Below are 20266 nucleotides of genomic sequence, written 5' to 3' on the forward strand. Positions count from 1 at the left end.
ACAGTGAACAAAATTGGCGGAAAAAAACAGTACTAGTTAAGAGATCGGCCATGAGAAGACTAGATTCACTGTCATACTTCCTTGTATATCCAATGGGACAAAGCTAAAACAGTGAGTGACTCATGTAAAATTTTAGTCTCAAAATTTCAGCTTTTTCCAAATGGAAGGTACATAAAAAATTGAGTACATCCGAGGTGTTTATGCATCTGAGCTACATTCAAATAGTAATTTTAGCATTAAAGAATATGTAAAAAATGTTGAGACATTACATACATGTAGCCATGATTGTATATATACACATATTCTGTTCACATAATTGGAAGTTTTGCATCTCGTACATGTTCATAAGGAGGACAGTGTCGATCACACTTTGAAAGATCCCACCTGTAATGTACACGTGAAATCCTGATTTCCTGAAATAGTGCATTCTATGAAAAAAACTCACTAACTGGAAGTCAATTGTCTCAAATATTACCAAAAAGTAGGAAAAGTAACAATTAGCAAGCAACAAAAAAAAACTACCAATCAATAACCATACCAAACACAAAAAGGTAAAGGTAAGAGATCAGCAAGCATCTCAAAGCCATCAAATGAAACCAAATAAAACTTTTTAAAAGAGCTTCAAGTGGCCATCTTAGTTTCTCATTAATAAGTTATTTTTAAATGAATATTTCTCACAAAAGTCAGGAAACTTAGTCATAAACTAATTAATCATACCTTAGAAATATTTACAATGTAAACTGCAAAGGCCTTCTTTATTTGAAGCCTGACACTTGAGTATTGCCAAAATTATATCACTTTTCTGGCAAAATTTCCCTGGCAAAACATGCTGGGCAGTAAGTCTGTCATTTTAAGAGCATTATCGTCCTATTAGCACCAAGCGTAACAAATTAAAATCAACCCCATGGTCTTTAAACTCAACAACTGGAAGACAGAATGTGCTCCTGTGTTATGTATTGCTTTTTGTTTAATTCCTAATTTACTGCATTTAATTAAAAGTTTAGGTTGAAGAATGCTGCTAAAATGTTACATTTCTTAAGTTATTCCTATTTGGTGAATCATTTACTTCCCAATTTGCAAGTGGATAGACTTCACTTGTGCTACTTAATTCTTTTACATTGCTACTTTATTTAATTTAATATTTCAGCAGTATTCGGCTATGTTCTCAATCCATCCAAATGAGAAAAAACATTAATTATTCATTCAACTTTGCGTTCCAGTTTCTTATGCAATTTTGCAATCAACAGGTGTGTAATATCAATGCTGCGGAAACTGGACGTATTTCAATTTTTGGTATTCCTTGTCTTCTGATTATGTGGTAAATGAGCGTAATGTTCTCTTTATGTTGCTGCAGCGACGTGCTTTAATTATTCAACCTCAGAAGAACTTTTTTCACCAATATGCCCTTTCCGTTTTTGCGTGTTGTTTCTGTTCTCCATTACTGATTTTATTTCACACTAAGGTAAGCCGGGGCCCATAATTCATTTACACTTGTAGCACTCCTGAATTATGGAGCTTTAGTACTTGTTTAAGTAAGGTGCAGACCTGCTGAGTGATTCCAGCATTTCTTGTTTTTGTTTCAGATTTCCAGCATCCGCAGTATTTTGCTTTTAAATAATATGCTGCTGTTTGGTGCAATATCCTTTAATACATCACTAGGTCTGGATATCTGAACCGCTAAAAAGAATAGTATCAGAACTTGCTTGCGTCCTTTTGTCTTGTGAAGCTTTGAAATTTATAAAATAACTGTCAAAAATTACCATCACTAAAAGTGACGTCCAACTTTTGTCTCTTTCATCCTCCTGGAGGAAAGCTCAATGCATTGGCAGGTGGGAGTAATAAGATATTGCAGGGATAGTACACATTCGGAACCATTTGCACCAATACGGATTATCTCTAAATTAATGACAGCATCGCAAGGACTTGGGCAGATTGTTAAACTTGTGTTTTGCGAAGATGCTATAAGTGACTGGTACATGGGCAGGGTTCCATAAGGAGACCCAAGTGCATCGCTCGGACCTAACCGATCGTCCCATTGTATACAGTGCGAACATTTTTCGGTACAAAAAAGTGCATATCTGCACAAATCAGCTTGTTTACCAAGAATAACGTATATCACCCTACTCCAGTAATCATATGATGGCGTTATCAAATCATACTTGTTTTATAAGTCTCCACAAATTATAACCTTATGCATAAGGTCACGAAGTTGCTCGAAATGGTTAATTTGATGTTTCAGGTGAACGTCTTTCGGCTCGAAGTTTGTCCGTTTGTTAGACAAGTCTCTTGCCTAATGTATTGAGTGGAGCCTTTCTTGTTTGCACGCTTACTTATGTTAATATGCGAACGAAATATGTCGACATAAAAGGTCAGTTTTGACTAATGATTGCAACAAACAAGAAATTTTTATAGGCGTCCAATGAGTGGACTAATACAGCGCCGTTTATATATGGAGCTAAACATCTGTCATACAGTTCGTTAACATTTGTTTGCCGGCGGTGCATTTCCATTCTCAATATATTCACATGTTCTGAGATTTTTCAAGCAGACCAGTGCAATTAATTATAAATAATTATCCGGACTGTAAAAAGAAATGCACAAAAAAGTATTGCAAACAAGTAGTACGTGTTCAGCTTTCCGCAGGTTTTGCATCCGATGATCAGATTACAATAGAATACTAACAGGTCGAAATTGTACAAGAGAAAAACGGGGAGGTGTGTTGGGAACAACTAACATCACGAAAGTTGAATTAAAATATAGACTTGAATAGAAAGTAAGGGAGATTTTCTGGAGCTACAGTGGCCGAGGCCCGGAATCAGTAATTAACAGAGACTTCAAAAACACACATTTAAAATAAAAGACGGAAGCAAAGGACATTGAACAATTAACTTTATTTCTGATGAAAGGTCATTGACCTGAAACGTTAAATCTGTTTCTCTCTCCATAGATGCTGCCAGACCTGCTGAGTATTTCCAGCAATTTTTAATTTTTATTTCAGAGTTCCAGCATCTGCAGTATTTTACTTTCATTATATAACTTTATTTCCTGGTCTTGTAACGACATCATGTGACGGGCTTCAGAGTGGCAATACCTCCACCCAGAGTGTGTGAACATTGTTACAAAGGGTGGCGGAAGCTCCACCTTTCGCTCGGCCCATTGCTCCCCAGAGCGCGCCCATTGGACAATCCCTCTGTCATTCATATCCTTTTGGAACGCGGCCCCGGGGCGCAGGGCACGCGCGATAGGCCAAGGCCATTGTCTCTCTCGGAACGCTGGGGGGCGGGCTTCCGCTCGCGCTCCGGGCTCATGCTCGAGATCGGCGTGGGTTTCGTTTAAGCTGCAGTTTTGCAGTTCCTAGTTCTTATGCAGACGTGTTACAGAATGGACAGGTGATGCATTGCAAAAGCCTGCTCTTCAGCTCAGCTTTAGGCAACATAGCAGCACCTCTTCACGTCCGAAAAGAAAAACCTCCAAATGGCAATTTCTAGCGACTGACAAAGTCTCAAACCTTTGAAAGTGTTGAGTAGTTTCTCATTTGCTGGTTTACAATAAACAACAACAAAAAAATCAGAAATGCCACCGACAACTCTTCTGCCTTTTACTACTCCTGGGACTAGTCGGAAGTCAGTGAACAACAGCTCGGTTTTACTCAACTGGTTCGCCTTTCGACTGTCTGAGAAATTCCTACTGCTCTTAGTTTTCAGTGGCTTCATCACTCTGTGTTTCGGTGCTATCTTCTTCTTACCCGACTCCTCCAAACTGCTGAGCGGGGTGTTGTTCCACTCGCAGCCGGCTTCTGTTTCAGGGAGCGGACCGAAAGTGGACGTCAGAGAGTTCGAGGCTGACAAGTTAAACAAGATTCGGGAGGACCACGAGAAGGCTCTTCAGGAAGCAAAGGACACCCTGCAGAAACTGCCCGAGGAAATTAAACAGGACATCAAAGAGCAGAAGGAAAAAGTTGTACAGGATTCCGCTAATAGGAAGGAAGGAGCTCTGCGTTTGCCCCATGTCGTCTTCCGCAAACCTGTGGGCGCAATAGGGCGTGAACCGAACGACCCTGAAACACGGGAGAGACAAGCGAAGATCAAAGAGGTATGGAATGTTTACAGATCACTTTGAATTATGGATCTCCTTGCTGCTCCATTTCTTTAGGTTACTTTTTGCAAGAGCTGGAGTTAAAAGGTTTTTTTAAAAAACTCTTTTCTGTTTTCTTTGCTGTCAATCTCTGGGGCATTTTCAACGAACGTCCTTCTCCAGCGGCAGTGCACCTTAGGTTTCCACCTGGGAACTCCAGATCCCGATGCAAGTCTCAAGTTTATAAGCTGGTGCGTTCTGTCATTATAGCACACTAGAATGCCTATCGGATAAACGGATAGGAAGAAAGCAATAGTTTAGAGTATTCCCTAGGACGTTAAAATTTTCCTTCGCATTTAAAAATATATATACAGAAATTTAAAAATAACATTACATTTATATCGTACCCTTAATGTGACTTGTTAAGGCAATAGTTCTGAAGCGAAAGCATATTTACATTCTGTCCTTCAAACCATTCATGGAATTAAAATGAGTATGTACCACTCATGTTAATATCTTGGATTTAAAGTTAACTGGAATAACTGCTTGTCATAGAGATAAATTGGTCCTAAAAGCAAACTTTGCAGAATCAAATTAACTTGGAAAAATGTATGCAATTAAGTGCCTTTCCCAGCCTTGCTCGATTTTGTGGTAAAATAATGTTTTGTTTTTTTCTTATAATGGAGAACCTATTTTCTTCGCTAATATTCTAAAATGAGCTATGACCCTTGAAAAAGTTACACCCAGTTGAGTGAAGGGTAACTGGGTTTCTAACGATGTAGCAGGTTCATAATTGTTAAATACTGACACTAATCTTGAAAAGCTAATTTCATCTTTGTGGATTATCAAATTTTTCCATGATAAAGTTCCAAATTATAAAATATCTTTGCGATATGATAGATGAATTATGAAAAATCATCCTAGCGGCTACCATTGACCAGAAACTGAGCTGGAGTAACCGTATAAATACTGTGGCTACAAGAGCTGGTCAGAAGCTAGGAATCCTGTGGCGAGTAATTCACCTCCTGACTCCCCAAAGCCTGTCCACCATCTACAAGGCACAAGTCAGGAGTGTGATGGAATACTCTCCACTTGCCTGGATGGGTGCAGCTCCAGCAACACTCAAGAAGCTCGACACCATCCAGAACAAACGGCCCGCTTGATTGGCACCCCATCCACAAACATTCACCCCCTCCACCACCGACGCACAGTGACAGCAGTGTTTACCATCTACAAGATGCACTGCAGCAACGCACCAAGGCTCCTTAGACAGCACCTTCCAAACCTGCGACCTCATCCAACTAGATGGACAAGGGCATGGAAACACCACCACCTGCACTTTCCCCTCCAAGTCATACACCATCCTGACTTGGAACTCTATCGCTGTTCCTTCACTGTTGCTGGGTCAAAATCCTGGAACTCCCTTCCTAACAGCACTGTGGGTGTACCTACCTCACATGGACTGCAGTGGTTCAAAAGAAGGCAGCTCACCACCACCTTCTCAAGGGCAATTAGGGATGGGCAATAAATGCTGGTCCAGCCCACATCCCATGAATAAATAAAAAAAATTATTTTGCTATCTGAAAACTTAAGTGAAGGGTTTCAGTGCTTTTAACTTCCTGGTTTGCTATCTGAGAATACTTCCATGTGGTTGACTGCTTACCCTGCTTGCTGACATCACTGCTGCTGGACACTTCGACTTAATGTAAGATTTAAAGGGGGTGTCTACGCCACAGAGATCGCTAGATTTTTGTGGGCAGCTTGAATTGAGGTCACTGGTGATCGTCGTTGCTTTGCTGCTGACTGCAAAATCCAGCCCAACGTTTCAGGACAATAACCTTTTGTCAGAACTGAAGAATGGTTAGTGTTCCCGTGCCTGATTGTTGTTTGCTGACTCCGACTAGAAAGTACGTGCGTAGAGTTGAAGAGATTGGGCTTGGTGTGATGCTGTCTGCAGTTGATAAGCTTGCCATTGAAGATTGGCAACCTCAGGAAGTTTTCGAAAGTTGAGGGTGTCTACAGAAATTATAAGGAGAAAAGTAAATATTGCTAAATATTTTGTTAGGCCAATGCGATGTTGATGAATCCTAAAAGTGTGCAATTTGTCGTGCAAAAGTGAGTAATCCTTTTTGACTTCCGTTTTGCCATATATATGGACTATTTATGTAATTACATGATTATCCAGAGAGATTATCCATTTATTTCTCACTATAAGATATACCTACTTATTGGTTGGCAGCTACAGTCATATGTGTGTAGTATATGAAGTGGTTTTGATTTTTGTTTTTGTCCATGATCATTTCCCTTTGCTTGTATGCTGTTTGATATCTAGGTCTTGCTTGACTTGCATTCTTCATTATAATGTACTCAATTGCACACTCAATTTTGACCAGAAACCAATAAAAACAGAAACGTATCTAGAAAAGGCCATTCTTTTAATTTGTTGCTTTTGTTAATCTTAAATCAAATGTGCAAACTGTTCCAGGAAGGGAAAAGCTGTATGGAAGATACATAGATTTAATTTTGATAGGGAGTATTTGTATAACCCTTCCTTGTTGGTATCCAAATAATTGAGATTTACTTTAGTTATAAGTGTGAAACAGCCAGAAGGAATGCTCAGGTCATACATTAAAAAAAAGATATATATGTTGTACCTCACAAGAAGACTTTGCTTGTTAGATGATTGTGATAATACAATGGAAAAAGTTGTAATTTCCTCTTGAGCCTAACTCCTGATCCACTTCTGATGAAGTATCTCACCAACTCAACTACCACTGCTTGTCTTGGTGCCCCTCAACATCATCAGCTTTTCTCTTGAAACTCCTTGTTAAAATCCTATCCTTGACCCCTGCATTCATTCAAACTCCTGCAGTATCTCCAATTTGAAGTTCCTTCTATAAAGTTATTATATGCATCATTGCTATCTAATCCTGGATCCACTTGCTGTTCAAGTTCTTCGAATCTGCTTTCCTTTCTGTCTACAGAACCAAGATTGCTTGGGTGAAAATCACTAGTGTGACTACAGCTGAGGAATGCTATCCCTTTTATTTTCCCTCTTCTATGTGGCCTCTGATTATAGTTGCCCATTTGTTCTTCATCTTTTACTGCCTTCTCTCTAGTTCACTTCTGTGGCATCACCCTCTTATGCATTCCTTTCTTATCGCAGTACAGTCAGTACGCAAGCAAAATACTGCGGATGCTGGAAATCTGAAATAAAAAGAGACAAGGCTGGAAATAGTCCGCATGTCTGGCAACATCAATGGAGAGAGAAATGGAGTTAACATTTCAGGTTGATGACCTGTCATCAGAGTTGTGATGAAACGTCAACTTAAAAAGTTAATTTTTTTTCTCTCCATAGAAGCTACCTGCATTGCTGAGTATTTCCAGCTTTTTTTCTTAGTCAGTAGATTACCTCCAGCAGCTGCTTCTTCCATGCTTGCATGATTACCTGTAGCATGCCCCAAGGCTCCATGGTGAACTCTCTCCTATTCCTTATTTATGTACTATTGGAACTTTGTGCAACAAGACTCACGCAGAGCATTTGTCCTGAAGATAATTTCTGTATTACATGTTTTAATAACTTCAAATAATTACAGTAAATGTTTTGAAAATTGGTTTCAGCCAGCAGTATCTCTAGGGGCACTCACTGAATCAATAGGAAAAGGATTGTAGATTGGTTTTCAAGATGAAGCCAGAGTCACTTCTGAACTGAAGCTAAACAAATTCTTAGTCATTGGAAAGACATGGGGATTTTTTTATGTTCACTCCAGTTTGTGTCGTGATTTCACTTGCTGTCAGATTGCAGCTGCTTTTACACAGGCACCAGAGAGATGTTTGGATCACCAGTTTACAACAGGTGGATCTTGTGTAGTTGGGAAACTGGTGGCACAAGCCTACCAGCAGTCTGTGTAAATTTGCTGGGTTCACTAAGACAAGGAAATTTGCATTGGGTTGCCACCTGTGCATTCGACCGCTACTTCAGGGACCAGCTTCTAAACCCAGTATAACAGCAGCTCATCAGGCGACTAAGGGAATATAGTTTACGTTTTATATGCATAGTGCTAAATAAAATGGTTAACATTCTAAGTGACCCTGATTTAACACCATAGTAAAAGCAGCAATTTAATTGAGGAACAGCCTCATGGTCTGCACGTTCTTGCTGTGCGCTGCTTCAACCATGTGAAGAGGGCTAACTGGCTGTGTGTGAGATCATTTCCTACAGAATATTCAACAACTCAGCAGCTGCTGAAAAGAACCACAAGGATTTTGAATTGTGTTTTCTTGTTTTGAAGCATCTTCGATCTTATGTAACTCCAAAGTGTACTTTTAGTCTCTTACTGTGTCTTGCATCTTCTATGTATTCTGTTTGTATATAAATCTAGCAGTTTCAGCTTGACTGCAATGGTCTCACAGCATGGTACATATCACTGTTTAGAGTCGGCAAGAGAGTGTGATGAGCATTCTACTTGATCTCTAATGCAGTGTACAGTTGCTGGAGATAATTTAGTCCTTTCTCATGTTGTAGTTTATACAAGACCTGGTCTGATATAATCTGCCTTATGCTTGAGCAAGAATTAAAAATGTTGGGAGAAAGTCCAAACTTTAACCAAGCCACCAGAAACTTTGTCTTGGACTGATTTTTATCTCTTTGGTTGCTTAGTTAGACTGAACCTGACAGTGCAAAAGCTGAGTGACTGCTCAGGGCTGCTCTAAGCTTTACACCCACACCCTGTTCATTGCTAAGACTGTTTGCTTTCATCTCCAGTTCCTTTATCACTTCAAGGCCCAATTTCTCTCTTGCTCTCCTTTTGCCTTCCCCATCTGCATGCTGCACAAACTTAAATGTATTCAGATTTTTTTAGTCCATATCCTATCTGACATGGTTATGTACAATACCACCCCATCTTTGTTGATTTCCAGTGGTTTCCTGTCTGCCAGCATATTGATTTCAAAAACCGGTGCTGTCATTTTAAAATGCCTATCACTTAGTTTTCTACTGCTTCACCTACGCTGCTGCCCTGCTTTTTATCTCCGCACCTTTACAGTTGGAGGAGCTGTCAGCCACAAACCCTTGAATTCTGTACCTCTCTTCTTAAATATCTTTGCATTTCTGCATCCTTGAACCTTACCTGCCCAACTGTGCTTTTAGTTGCCTCTCCAAATTTGCTTTCTACTTGGTATTCATCAGTTTTTGTATATTGCTGAGGGATGTTCTGTTACTGAAAGTCTGCACAAATAGAAGTTATTTACAAAATGTCTTTTGAGTTGTTTTTGCAACTCAAGGGTTTAAAATACTAAAAATTAAAAATGAGAATCGATTATCTGTAATTCCAACCATAGCGTTTTTATCATTTTGATTCGGGGATTGTTTTACACAGAAGAGTGCTTGTTTTGAAGGTGAGTCCACTGCTTCTAAATATTGATATCAGGAAGTTACAATGTTTGTTTTGGAGGGTTTCCTCTTTTGGGTGGGGCTGCTTTTTGTTCTGGTCATTTAAGTGCAGTGAGATCATTTGTGTATTAACTGTAAAACTAATGCCAATGATTGGAATGATTTGTGTTTGGTTGAAAGGACAGCTTTCTATGGACAACAATTATCGTCACTGCGATGGTTGTTGGGTTTCAATATACTTTGACGAGTACCTTGTTTGCACATAGTGTGACTTGAATTTTACATAGAATATCTACATAGAATGTATAATACAGAAACAGATCATTTGGCCCAGCAGGTCCGTGCCAGTGTTTATACTCCACACAAACCTCTTCATCTAACCCTATACACTATTCCCTTTGGGGTTATCCTGCAGGATTACAGTATATTTAACAGCTTTGCAACAGAACAAACTTGGCTATTACCTCTTACCTTCTATTCCCTCATCTTCCCTTCCCCCTCCCCACCATTGGTTAATCCCTGGCAGGTTAATCTAAGTGTGCATTCTCCAAAGCCAATGGCAGAGCAGAGCTGTTGAGAGAGGAGATCAGTCCCATCAGTTTCTGTTTCCTTTTGTGATCTAATACTTGGTTGTTATACCGTGCTCTATCTAGTGGTCTTGCAGCAAACTGACAATTTTTCCAGTTAGCGTAGAAGGTGATTTGTGACTTTTGCAGAGATGGGAATTCGAACTTGTGACTCTTCGGGTTGAAACTTTAAGATGTTCAAATATATGCAGCTATGGTGCCCCTTCCCCACAAAAATAGGCAACATTATTTTACTAAGTATTTGCAGAGCACAATGTCTGCTATTGGGAGTGATGTGTGACTTCAGTAGCTTTCTAAGGGCATAGGGCTCATCCTTTCATTATTTTAAAGGAGTTTATGCTTATGCAAATTTAGAATCCACTTTCCTGTACGAAATAATTGTTAATGATCCTCAAAATCTAGCTGGTCACATCTCTCCAGCTGGACTTTTGTGCACATTTGCTTATTATAAGTTGCTGGATGGAAGGAGGATGTTTAAAATGGTGGACCTGGTCTGCTTTGTGTGTTATGCTGCTCATACTCCATATGTAATTTTAAAAGATGATAATTGGTGGGAAATTGAGATAATTCAAACATCACCAGCGCTACATTAAAACTTCAACTTTTAAAAAATTTAACACAAGTGCATGAGTTGGGTTATGTTTGTGTATAAATCAAATGGCCAATATTTCCATTTAAGTACTGTTTTTAATATTGCAATATTTTTAATTATTTAAGTGAGCACCTGTTCTTTGCAGCCCTTCATTTAGCAGGGCTACTGAAGTAGTCGACTTGAGGTCCAGTGACCAAAAATGTCGGTGACCATGAGCCTGGAATTCCCAGATAAATAAAAGATATTGCTAATTTTGTAAAATGCAGTTTCAAGTACCTTCTTCTTTTCCAGGCCAGTAATGCCATTTGAAGGACTCTTTATCACTGAGTCAAGATTGACACTTTTAACATGGAGCCTTCAATTTGTTGATTTTTATGAGAGGAAAATGTTAATATTCACTGACATTTGGGAGTCGGTGATTTTTGTGCTTCTGTATAGGTTAATGCACAATACAGGTTGAACTCTGCAGTGGCTGCTAAGGAAACAAAAACTGAACACATTATTTTTTGTCCCATTGTGTAAACTGAGCAGTAATTGCTTGTATTAGGTCATTGAGTTGTTGTTTATCAATAATTCTTTATATCTATTAAGTCAAAAACCAATAAGCTAAGTTGGATTTTTTTCCCTGAGATGCAGGTAGAATAAGAATAGCTTTTTCAAAAAAAAAACTACAATGAATCCATCTTCTTAGCTTGTCATTTGATAATTGACGAACTGATTCGTGTGAAACGTGCAGTTTTGTCAAAATATTTTTATCTTGAAGATTTATCTTTGAACAGATTAGTTCCAGGGGCACCCCCTGGTCTTCCTGTAATTTCTTTTTAAAACCTTTGAAATATCATTGGGCCTTCCTGCTTGTAGCAGGTTTCAAGTTGAAGTGTCGTTCTTTTCATATCAGTATTATGCTCTTCCGTAGTCTTGGGCATCTTTATAAATGAGAAGCCCCAAGTTTGTTTGTTCTGGCATGATATTGGATGCTGCAAGTATACAGGTTCTAGTAGGGAACAATTATTTTGCCTCCTCTTCCACCATGCCTTCAGATTTTCCAAGCAACTGAAAAGTGTTGAGTTTATTCTTTGAATTCAAACATTTTTGTTTTGTTTATGAATTTCAGCAAGATGTAGCATTTTTAGTGCAAATCTTCACACAGGAGACAACTGAGAAATCAGAAGCAAAATGAAGCTTTACTTCACTTAGTAGAAGGTAATATTAGTGCAAGTTTGATGGCTTAAAATCGTATTATTGTTTAACCAATATTTTTGATTGTGAAGTTCTCATACTCAATTATAAAGTAACTCATTATTTGGGTTGCCATATTGAAGCTTGGTGTTACCTAGCAGGTGTTCATTTTTGTTTACTATTTTAATTAGATATATGTAGCGAAGAACATTTTGTTTGTGTTAATGACCAAATAAACATTGTAGCTTTGTGTTTAATTAAATAATGATCCAAGTTCACAAGATCACCTGATTTATTAATAACAATGTGCATTCTACTCCTTCAGGGCAAAGTTTTTCTGGGTTTGGGTGTCCATGTGATCACTCAACAGTTAATTTTAATTAGTTTGATGTCATTAGTAGAACACCAAAAACCTAGTTTGGAGTTAGTTTGTGCCTCTGGAGCACAAAATACACTGAGCAAAGTCAACAAAGTAGGCTAAGTGTTTTAACATTCCCTATATAGCGCCCCCCCCCCCCCCCCCCCCAAACAGTGCTAGTTACAAATATGTGTAAATTTTGACATGACGTTCATTAATATATTACATATAAAGTTATGTTTGCAGATCATGTGTGAAAGTGAGTAATTTACACCATCTACTGCCAAGTGTTGAACTTGGTGGTTTGGACCTGTGCCGTTTAAAAGTACTAGAAAGTCATTGCGTCTTCCAGCTGGAATTATGGTTGAGGAATGGAGCTAACTTAGGGCGTTGTGCATGAGGTTTTAGCCTTTTTGGCTGAAAGTGATGTAGTGAGTGATCTGAAAAGAGATGCGAAGAGATTTACAAAGTCTGGCACTAAAGTAAGTTTTCATATACAGTGTGTGACATTTGAGCTTAACATTGGGAAATATAGCTAGATTTTGTGCCACATATCTGATTTTAAAGCTGTAAAGAGGCAAGGGTGTCAATCTTAAATACTAGATCGGCATCTGCTTTAGTGCCTGATCAATATTTTCTCATTTTTGGTGGGTTACAGAAGTGCCTGCCTATTCTTGGGTTGGTTTATGTCAATGAATTATAGGAAATTGGGATCATGATATCACTATTAATTTACCACCTCACTTTTGTTTTTAGATTAGAGATACAGCACTGAAACAGGCCCTTCGGCCCACCGAGTCTGTGCCGAACATCAACCACCCATTTATACTAATCCTACACTAATCCCATATTCCCACCAAACATCCCCACCTGTCCCTATATTTCCCTACCACCTACCTATACTAGTGACAATTTATAATGGCCAATTTACCTATCAACCTGCAAGTCTTTTGGCTTGTGGGAGGAAACCAGAGCACCCGGAGAAAACCCACGCAGACACAGGGAGAACTTGCAAACTCCACACAGGCAGTATCCGGAATCGAACCCGGGTCCCTGGAGCTGTGAGGCTGCGGTGCTAACCACTGCGCCACTGTGCCGCAGTGTTCTTTCTTTTCTTTCTTCTTTCTTTTTCTTTTGGGCCTCCTTATCTCGAGAGACAATGGATACGCGCCTGGAGGTGGTCAGTGGTTTGTGAAGCAGCGCCTGGAGTGGCTATAAAGGCCAATTCTGGAGTGACAGGCTCTTCCACAGGTGCTGCAGAGAAATTTGTTTGTCGGGGCTGTTGCACAGTTGGCTCTCCCCTTGCGCCTCTGTCTTTTTTCCTGCCAACTACTAAGTCTCTTCGACTCGCCACAATTTAGCCCTGTCTTTATGGCTGCCCGCCAGCTCTGGCGAATGCTGGCAACTGACTCCCACGACTTGTGATCAATGTCACACGATTTCATGTCGCGTTTGCAGACGTCTTTATAGCGGAGACATGGACGGCCGGTGGGTCTGATACCAGTGGCGAGCTCGCTGTACAATGTGTCTTTGGGGATCCTGCCATCTTCCATGCGGCTCACATGGCCAAACCATCTCAAGCGCCGCTGACTCAGTAGTGTGTATAAGCTGGGGGTGTTGGCCGCTTCAAGGACTTCTGTGTTGGAGATATAGTCCTGCCACCTGATGCCAAGTATTTTCCGAAGGCAGCGAAGATGGAATGAATTGAGACGTCGCTCTTGGCTGGCATACGTTGTCCAGGCCTCGCTGCCGTAGAGCAAGGTACTGAGGACACAGGCCTGATACACTCGGACTTTTGTGTTCCGTGTCAGTGCGCCATTTTCCCACACTCTCTTGGCCAGTCTGGACATAGCAGTGGAAGCCTTACTCATGCGCTTGTTGATTTCTGCATCTAGAGACAGGTTACTGGTGATAGTTGAGCCTAGGTAGGTGAACTCTTGAACCACTTCCAGAGCGTGGTCGCCAATATTGATGGATGGAGCATTTCTGACGTCCTGCCCCATGATGTTCGTTTTCTTGAGGCTGATGGTTAGGCCAAATTCATTGCAGGCAGCCGCAAACCTGTCGATGAGACTCTGCAGGCACTCTTCAGTGTGAGATGTTAAAGCAGCATCGTCAGCAAAGAGGAGTTCTCTGATGAGGACTTTCCGTACTTTGGACTTCGCTCTTAGATGGGCAAGGTTGAACAACCTGCCCCCTGATCTTGTGTGGAGGAAATTTCCTTCTTCAGAGGATTTGAACGCATGTGAAAGCAGCAGGGAGAAGAAAATCCCAATAAGTGTGGGTGCGAGAACACAGCCCTGTTTCACGCCACTCAGGATAGGAAAGGGCTCTGATGAGGAGCCACCATGTTGAATTGTGCCTTTCATATTGTCATGGAATGAGGTGATGATACTTAGTAGCTTTGGTGGACATCCGATCTTTTCTAGTAGTCTGAAGAGACCACGTCTGCTGACGAGGTCAAAGGCTTTGGTGAGATCAATGAAAGCAACGTAGAGGGGCATCTGTTGTTCACGGCATTTCTCCTGTATCTGACGAAGGGAGAACAGCATGTCAATGGTCGATCTCTCTGCACGAAAGCCACACTGTGCCTCAGGGTAGACGCGCTCGGCCAGCTTCTGGAGCCTGTTCAGAGCGACTCGAGCAAAGACTTTCCCCACTATGCTGAGCAGGGAGATTCCACGGTAGTTGTTGCAGTCACCGTGGTCACCTTTGTTTTTATAGAGGGTGATGATGTTGGCATCGCGCATGTCCTGTGGTACTGCTCCCTCGTCCCAGCACAGGCATAGTAGTTCATGTAGTGCTGAGAGTATAGCAGGCTTGGCACTCTTGATTATTTCAGGGGTAATGCTGTCCTTCCCAGGGGCTTTTCCGCTGGCTAGAGAATCAATGGCATCACTGAGTTCCGATTTGGTTGGCTGTATGTCCAGCTCATCCATGACTGGTAGAGGCTGGGCTGCATTGAGGGCAGTCTCAGTGACAGCATTCTCCCTGGAGTACAGTTCTAGGTAGTGCTCAACCCAGCGGTCCATCTGTTTGCGTTGGTCAGTGATTATGGGCCAACCATCAAGAAGATCGCCCCCCTCAAATCTAAATCGGGGGACATAATCACCTCACTTTTGTACTCTGTCTTAATCATGCCAGTATAAAACTGGCGCTGGATGCTACCCTGAAAACTGAAAGAAGCTTGAATGGAGAAGCTTATTCAGTTATTAATGCAATACCCTTTGTTGTTGAACTTTTGCTCATACCACTGGATTTGCTATTTGCCATTGTACCAATTACTAGGGGACTGCCACTTAGTTGTTTTCCCCTTTTCAGATTGGGCACAATGGGCTTCCCATTGGGGCTTTCCCTCTATCTTTGCTGTTTGGAAGATGAAGTGCAATGAGAGGAAGACTTGCTGGTGAGGATGCATCGCAGACACCTGACACCCACCTGATGCCTCTGCACTGAAGTAAACAGGAAGAAGCATAATCATAGAATGGTTATAGCACAGAATATTCTATGATTCCAGAAGAATGCGGTAATTGAGCCCGTTGAGCACTCCACAACTCTCCTGCCCCTTTCTTGTATTCCTGCAAAGTTTTCCCATTCTGGTGCTTATCCAATTCCCTTTTGAAAGCAACAATTGAATCAGCCTCCACTATCCTTGCATGCAGTGCATCGCAGATCGTAACCATTTCTTGTGTACAAAACAGTTTTTCTTCTTGTCGCCTTTGGTTCTTTTGACAACCACCTTTTAAGTCGGTGTGCTCTGGTTCTTGACTTTTCTGCCAACGAGAACAGTTTCTCTCTATCTACTCTGTTTCGACGCCTCATGATTTTGAACACCTCTATCACCTCTCCTTTTAACCGTCTCTTCAAGGAGAGCAACTCCAACCTCTCCAGTCTATCCACATAACTGAAGACCCTCATCCCTGGAGCCATTCTCGTAAATCTTTTCTCCACCCTCTTTGAAACCTTCACATCCCTACTAAAGGCCAGAATTGAGCACAATACTCCAGTTCAGGCCTAACCAGTGTTTTTATAAAAGTTCATCAATTTCCTTGTTTTTCTATGCCTCTATTTATAAAGCCCAGGATCCTGTATGCCTTTTAAACTTTTTTCTCAATCTACCCTGCCATCTTCAATAATTTGTGTACGTATACCACCAGATTTCTTTATTCCTGAACCCACTTTAGAATTGTATCCTTTATATTGCCTTTGCTCGTTCTCCTGACAAAAATATAACACTTTGCACTTGGCTGCATTAAATTTTATTTGCCAAACTCTGGAATACCCTCCCTATGACCTCTCCGCCTCTGCACTTTGCTTTCCTCCTTTTAAGATACTTCTTAAAACCTACCTCTTTGACCAAGCATTTGGTCATCTGACTTAATGGATTTGCCAAAGTATTGGGTAGAGTCAGAATGAGAGTGTTAGACAGTACTAGAGAAGGGAATAGTTCCATAATAGATGGGAGTGGATTGAGAAGGACTAGGAGGAATGCAAAGACAGGATTATAATGTTTGTGTAAACGCACAAAGTGTGCTGAATAAAGTTGGTGAGCTACAGGCACAAATAGCAGTATAGAGTAAAGGGTAAGGAGGGGGAGGAATTTCTAAAATGTGTTCAGTAGAACTTCCTTGTTCAGTAGGTTTTTAGATCAACTAGAAAAGAGGCATTGCTGGATCTGGTGCTGGGAAATGAGGTGGGCCAAGTGGACCAAGTATCTGTGGGGGACACTTGGATAAGAGTGATCATTGTGTCATAAGGTTTAGAGTAGTAAAAGCAAGGAACAAAATCAGGTAGAAAGTCTAGATTGGAAGAGAGCTAATTTCAGTGCAGCGAGAAGGGATCTAGCAGTATGGGAATATGATGTAGTGGCAATAATGGAAATGTGTCTTAAAAATAGCGAGGACTGGGCACTTGTTATACAAGGATATAAAGTGTTAAAAAAGATAGAGAAGGGAAAAAAGGAGATGGTGTGGCAGTCCTGATCAGGGAAGACATTGCAGTGCTAGAAAGGGAAGGATGTCTTTGAAATAGCAAGGCCAGAATCTATTTGATTAATGTTGAGGAGCAATAAGGGTATGATCACATTACTAGGGGTATTCTGTAGGCCTCCAAATAATAGCGTGCAAATCTGCAATATCAGATGTGCAAGAATCATAGAGTGGTGATACTGAGGGACTTTAATTACCCAAACATTGGTAGGGATAATTTGAATAAAGGGGTAAGGAGGGGGAAGAATTTCTAAAATGCGTTCAGGAGAACTTCCTTGATCAGTCTGATCTCAGCCCAACTAGAAAAGGGGTACTGCTGGATCTGGTGCTTGGAAATGAGGTGGGCCAAGTGGACCAATTGTCTGTGGGGGCGCACTTGGGTAAGAGTGATCATCGTATCATAAGGTTTAGACTCGTAATGCAGAAAAGCAAGGAAGAAAATAAGGTAGAATGTCGAGATTGGAAGAGGGCTAATTTCAATACAGTGAGAAGGGATCTAGCCAGGGTAGAATGGAACCCAAGACTGGCTGGAAGAGCTGTATCTGAACAATGGGTTATCTTTATGGAAGGGATGCTTCAGATACGGGTTAGGAACATACCAGCAAGGGTGAAATGTAGAGGAACCAAGAATAGGGCTCCTTGGTTGACTAGGGCGATCGAGATGATGATGAAACAGAAAAGGGTGCATGATGCATGTCAGGTGACCTCATCAGGTGAGAGCCAGGCGATGTACAAAAAGTTGAGAGGGGAGGTGAAGAGGAAAATAAGACTGGCAAAGAGACAATATGAAAATAGAATGGCAGTCAACATAAAAGGGAACCCAAAGATCTTCTACTGGCATGTAAATAGGAAGTGAGTAGTAAGAGGAGGAATGGGTCACATTAGGGACAGAGAGGAAAATATATGCTTCGAGTTACAGGACAAGGCTAATATTCTTAATGAGTACTTTGTATCAGTGTTCACTAAGGAAATGAAGGCTGACAAAATATCAGTGCAAGCAGAGAGAGTAGATGCAATGAATGGGATAAAAATTGAGGGGGCAGGTATTAAAAAGGTTGGCTATGCTTGGGGTAGATAAGCCACCCGGTCCAGATGGCTTGCATACCAGGTTGCTCAAGGCAGTGGGAATGGAGATAGTGGAAGGGCTTGCCATAATCTTCCCTGGATTTGGGGGAGGTGCTAGAGGATTGGCGAGTTGCAAATGTGACACCATTATTCAATAAAGGGTGTAAGGACAGTCCTGGCAACTACAGGCCAGTTAGTTGAACATCAATGGTGGGTAGGTTTTAGAAACAATAATCAGGGGAAATATCAATGGACACTTGGAGAGGGTTGAGCTAATTAAGGATAGCCAGCATGGATTTGTAAAAGGCAGATCATGCTTGACCAATCTAATTTGAATTTTTTGATGAAGTTACAGAGAAGGTTGATAAGGGAATGCTGTGGATGCTGTTTATATGAATTTTAAGAAAGCATTTAACAAAGTACTACATAAAAGACTGGTTAAGAAAATTGAGGCTGATGGCCTAGGAGGGTCTGTATCCAATTGGATAAAAAATTGGAATATGGACAGAAAACAGCAAGTCATAGTAAATGGTTGCTTTTCAGACTGGAGGATGTAGATAGTGGTGTTCCCCAAGGTCTGTGCTGGGACCACTGCATTTTTTTTGATACAAGTAGAATTTCAAAATTTACTGACTATTCCAAACTTGGAGGTACGGCAAATCGTGAGGATGATATGAACTGCCTGCAAAAGGACATCGGTAGGCTTGCAGAATGGGCAGAGGTGGCAGATGGAATTTAATACTTACAAGTGTGAGGGTGATGGATTTTGGCAGAAGGAATGGGGAGAGGCAATATGTACTTAATGGCACAGTTCTAAAGAATGTAGAAGAACTGAGAGACCTTGTGGTGCATGTGCAGTGATCTTTGAAGGTGGCAGGATATATTGAGAGAGTGGTTCGTAAAGCATATGGGATCTTGGGATTGATAAATAGGAGTACAAAAGCAGCGAAATTATGATGAACCTTTATAAAGCTCTGGTTAGGCCTCAATTGGAGTATTGCATCCAGTTCTGGTCACCACACTTCAGGAAGGATGTGAGGGCCCACTGGAGATTTACCAGAATGGTTCCAGGGATGGGGGAATTTAGTTACAAGGTTAGGTTGGAAAAGCTGAGTTTGTTCTTAAAGCGATGGAGGGGAGATTTAACAGATGTGCCACACAAGTGCCAGCAAATGACTGTCTCAAACAAGAGAGAATCTAACCATCTCCCCATGACATTCAATGGCTGAATCCCTCACTATCAACATCTTGGGGGTTACCATTAACCAGAGTAGCCATGGCTACAAGAGCAGGTCAGAGGCTAGGAATCCTGTAGCGAGTAACTCACCACCTGACTCCCCAAAGCCTGTCCACTATGTATAAGGCACAAGTCAGGAGTGTGATGGAATACTCTCCACTTGCCTGGATGGGTGCGGCTCCAACAACCCTCAAGAAGCTCGACACCATCCAGGTCAAAGCAGTCCGCTTGATTGGCACCCCATCCACAAACATTCGCTCCCTCCACCACCGACGCACAGTGGCAGCAGTGTGTACCATCTACAAGATGGACTGCAGCAACGCACCAAGGCTCCTTAGACAGCACCTTCCAAACCTGTGACTTCTACCACCTAGAAGGACAAGGGCAGCAGTTGCATGGGAACACCACCAAGGGCGGCGCAGTGGTTAGCACCGCAGCCTCACGGCTCCAGCGACCCGGGTTCAATTCTGGGTACTGCCTGTGTGGAATTTGCAAGTTCTCCCTGTGTCTGCGTGGGTTTCCTCTGGGTGCTGCGGTTTCCTCCCACATGCCAAAGACTTGCTGGTTGATAGGTTAATTGGTCATTATAAATTGCCCCTAGTATAGGTAGGTGGTAGGGAAATATAGGGACAGGTGGGGATGTGGTAGGAATTTGGAATTAGTGTAGGATTAGTATAAATGGGTGGTTGATGGTCGGCACAGACTCGGTGGGCCGAAGGGCCTGTTTCAGTGCTGTATCTCTAAACTAAACTAAACCACCTGCAAGCTCCCCTCCAAGCCACACACCATCCTGA

General features: G+C 41.4%; 1 protein-coding gene across 1 annotated transcript in view; it reads left to right on the plus strand.

The window, feature by feature from the left end:
* Positions 1 to 3295: 3295 nt before the first annotated feature.
* man1a1 (mannosidase, alpha, class 1A, member 1) overlaps positions 3296 to 20266 on the plus strand; it is a 511026-nt gene continuing 494055 nt past the window's right edge. Inside the window, exon 1 of the mRNA XM_068025440.1 lies at positions 3296 to 4092. Coding sequence (XP_067881541.1) covers positions 3574 to 4092 — 519 coding nt within the window. The 5' untranslated portion in view covers positions 3296 to 3573. The remainder of the gene's footprint in view (positions 4093 to 20266) is intronic.

The sequence above is a fragment of the Heterodontus francisci genome, chromosome 3 (assembly GCF_036365525.1).
Source record: "Heterodontus francisci isolate sHetFra1 chromosome 3, sHetFra1.hap1, whole genome shotgun sequence".
NCBI classification, from domain to species: Eukaryota; Metazoa; Chordata; class Chondrichthyes; order Heterodontiformes; family Heterodontidae; genus Heterodontus; species Heterodontus francisci.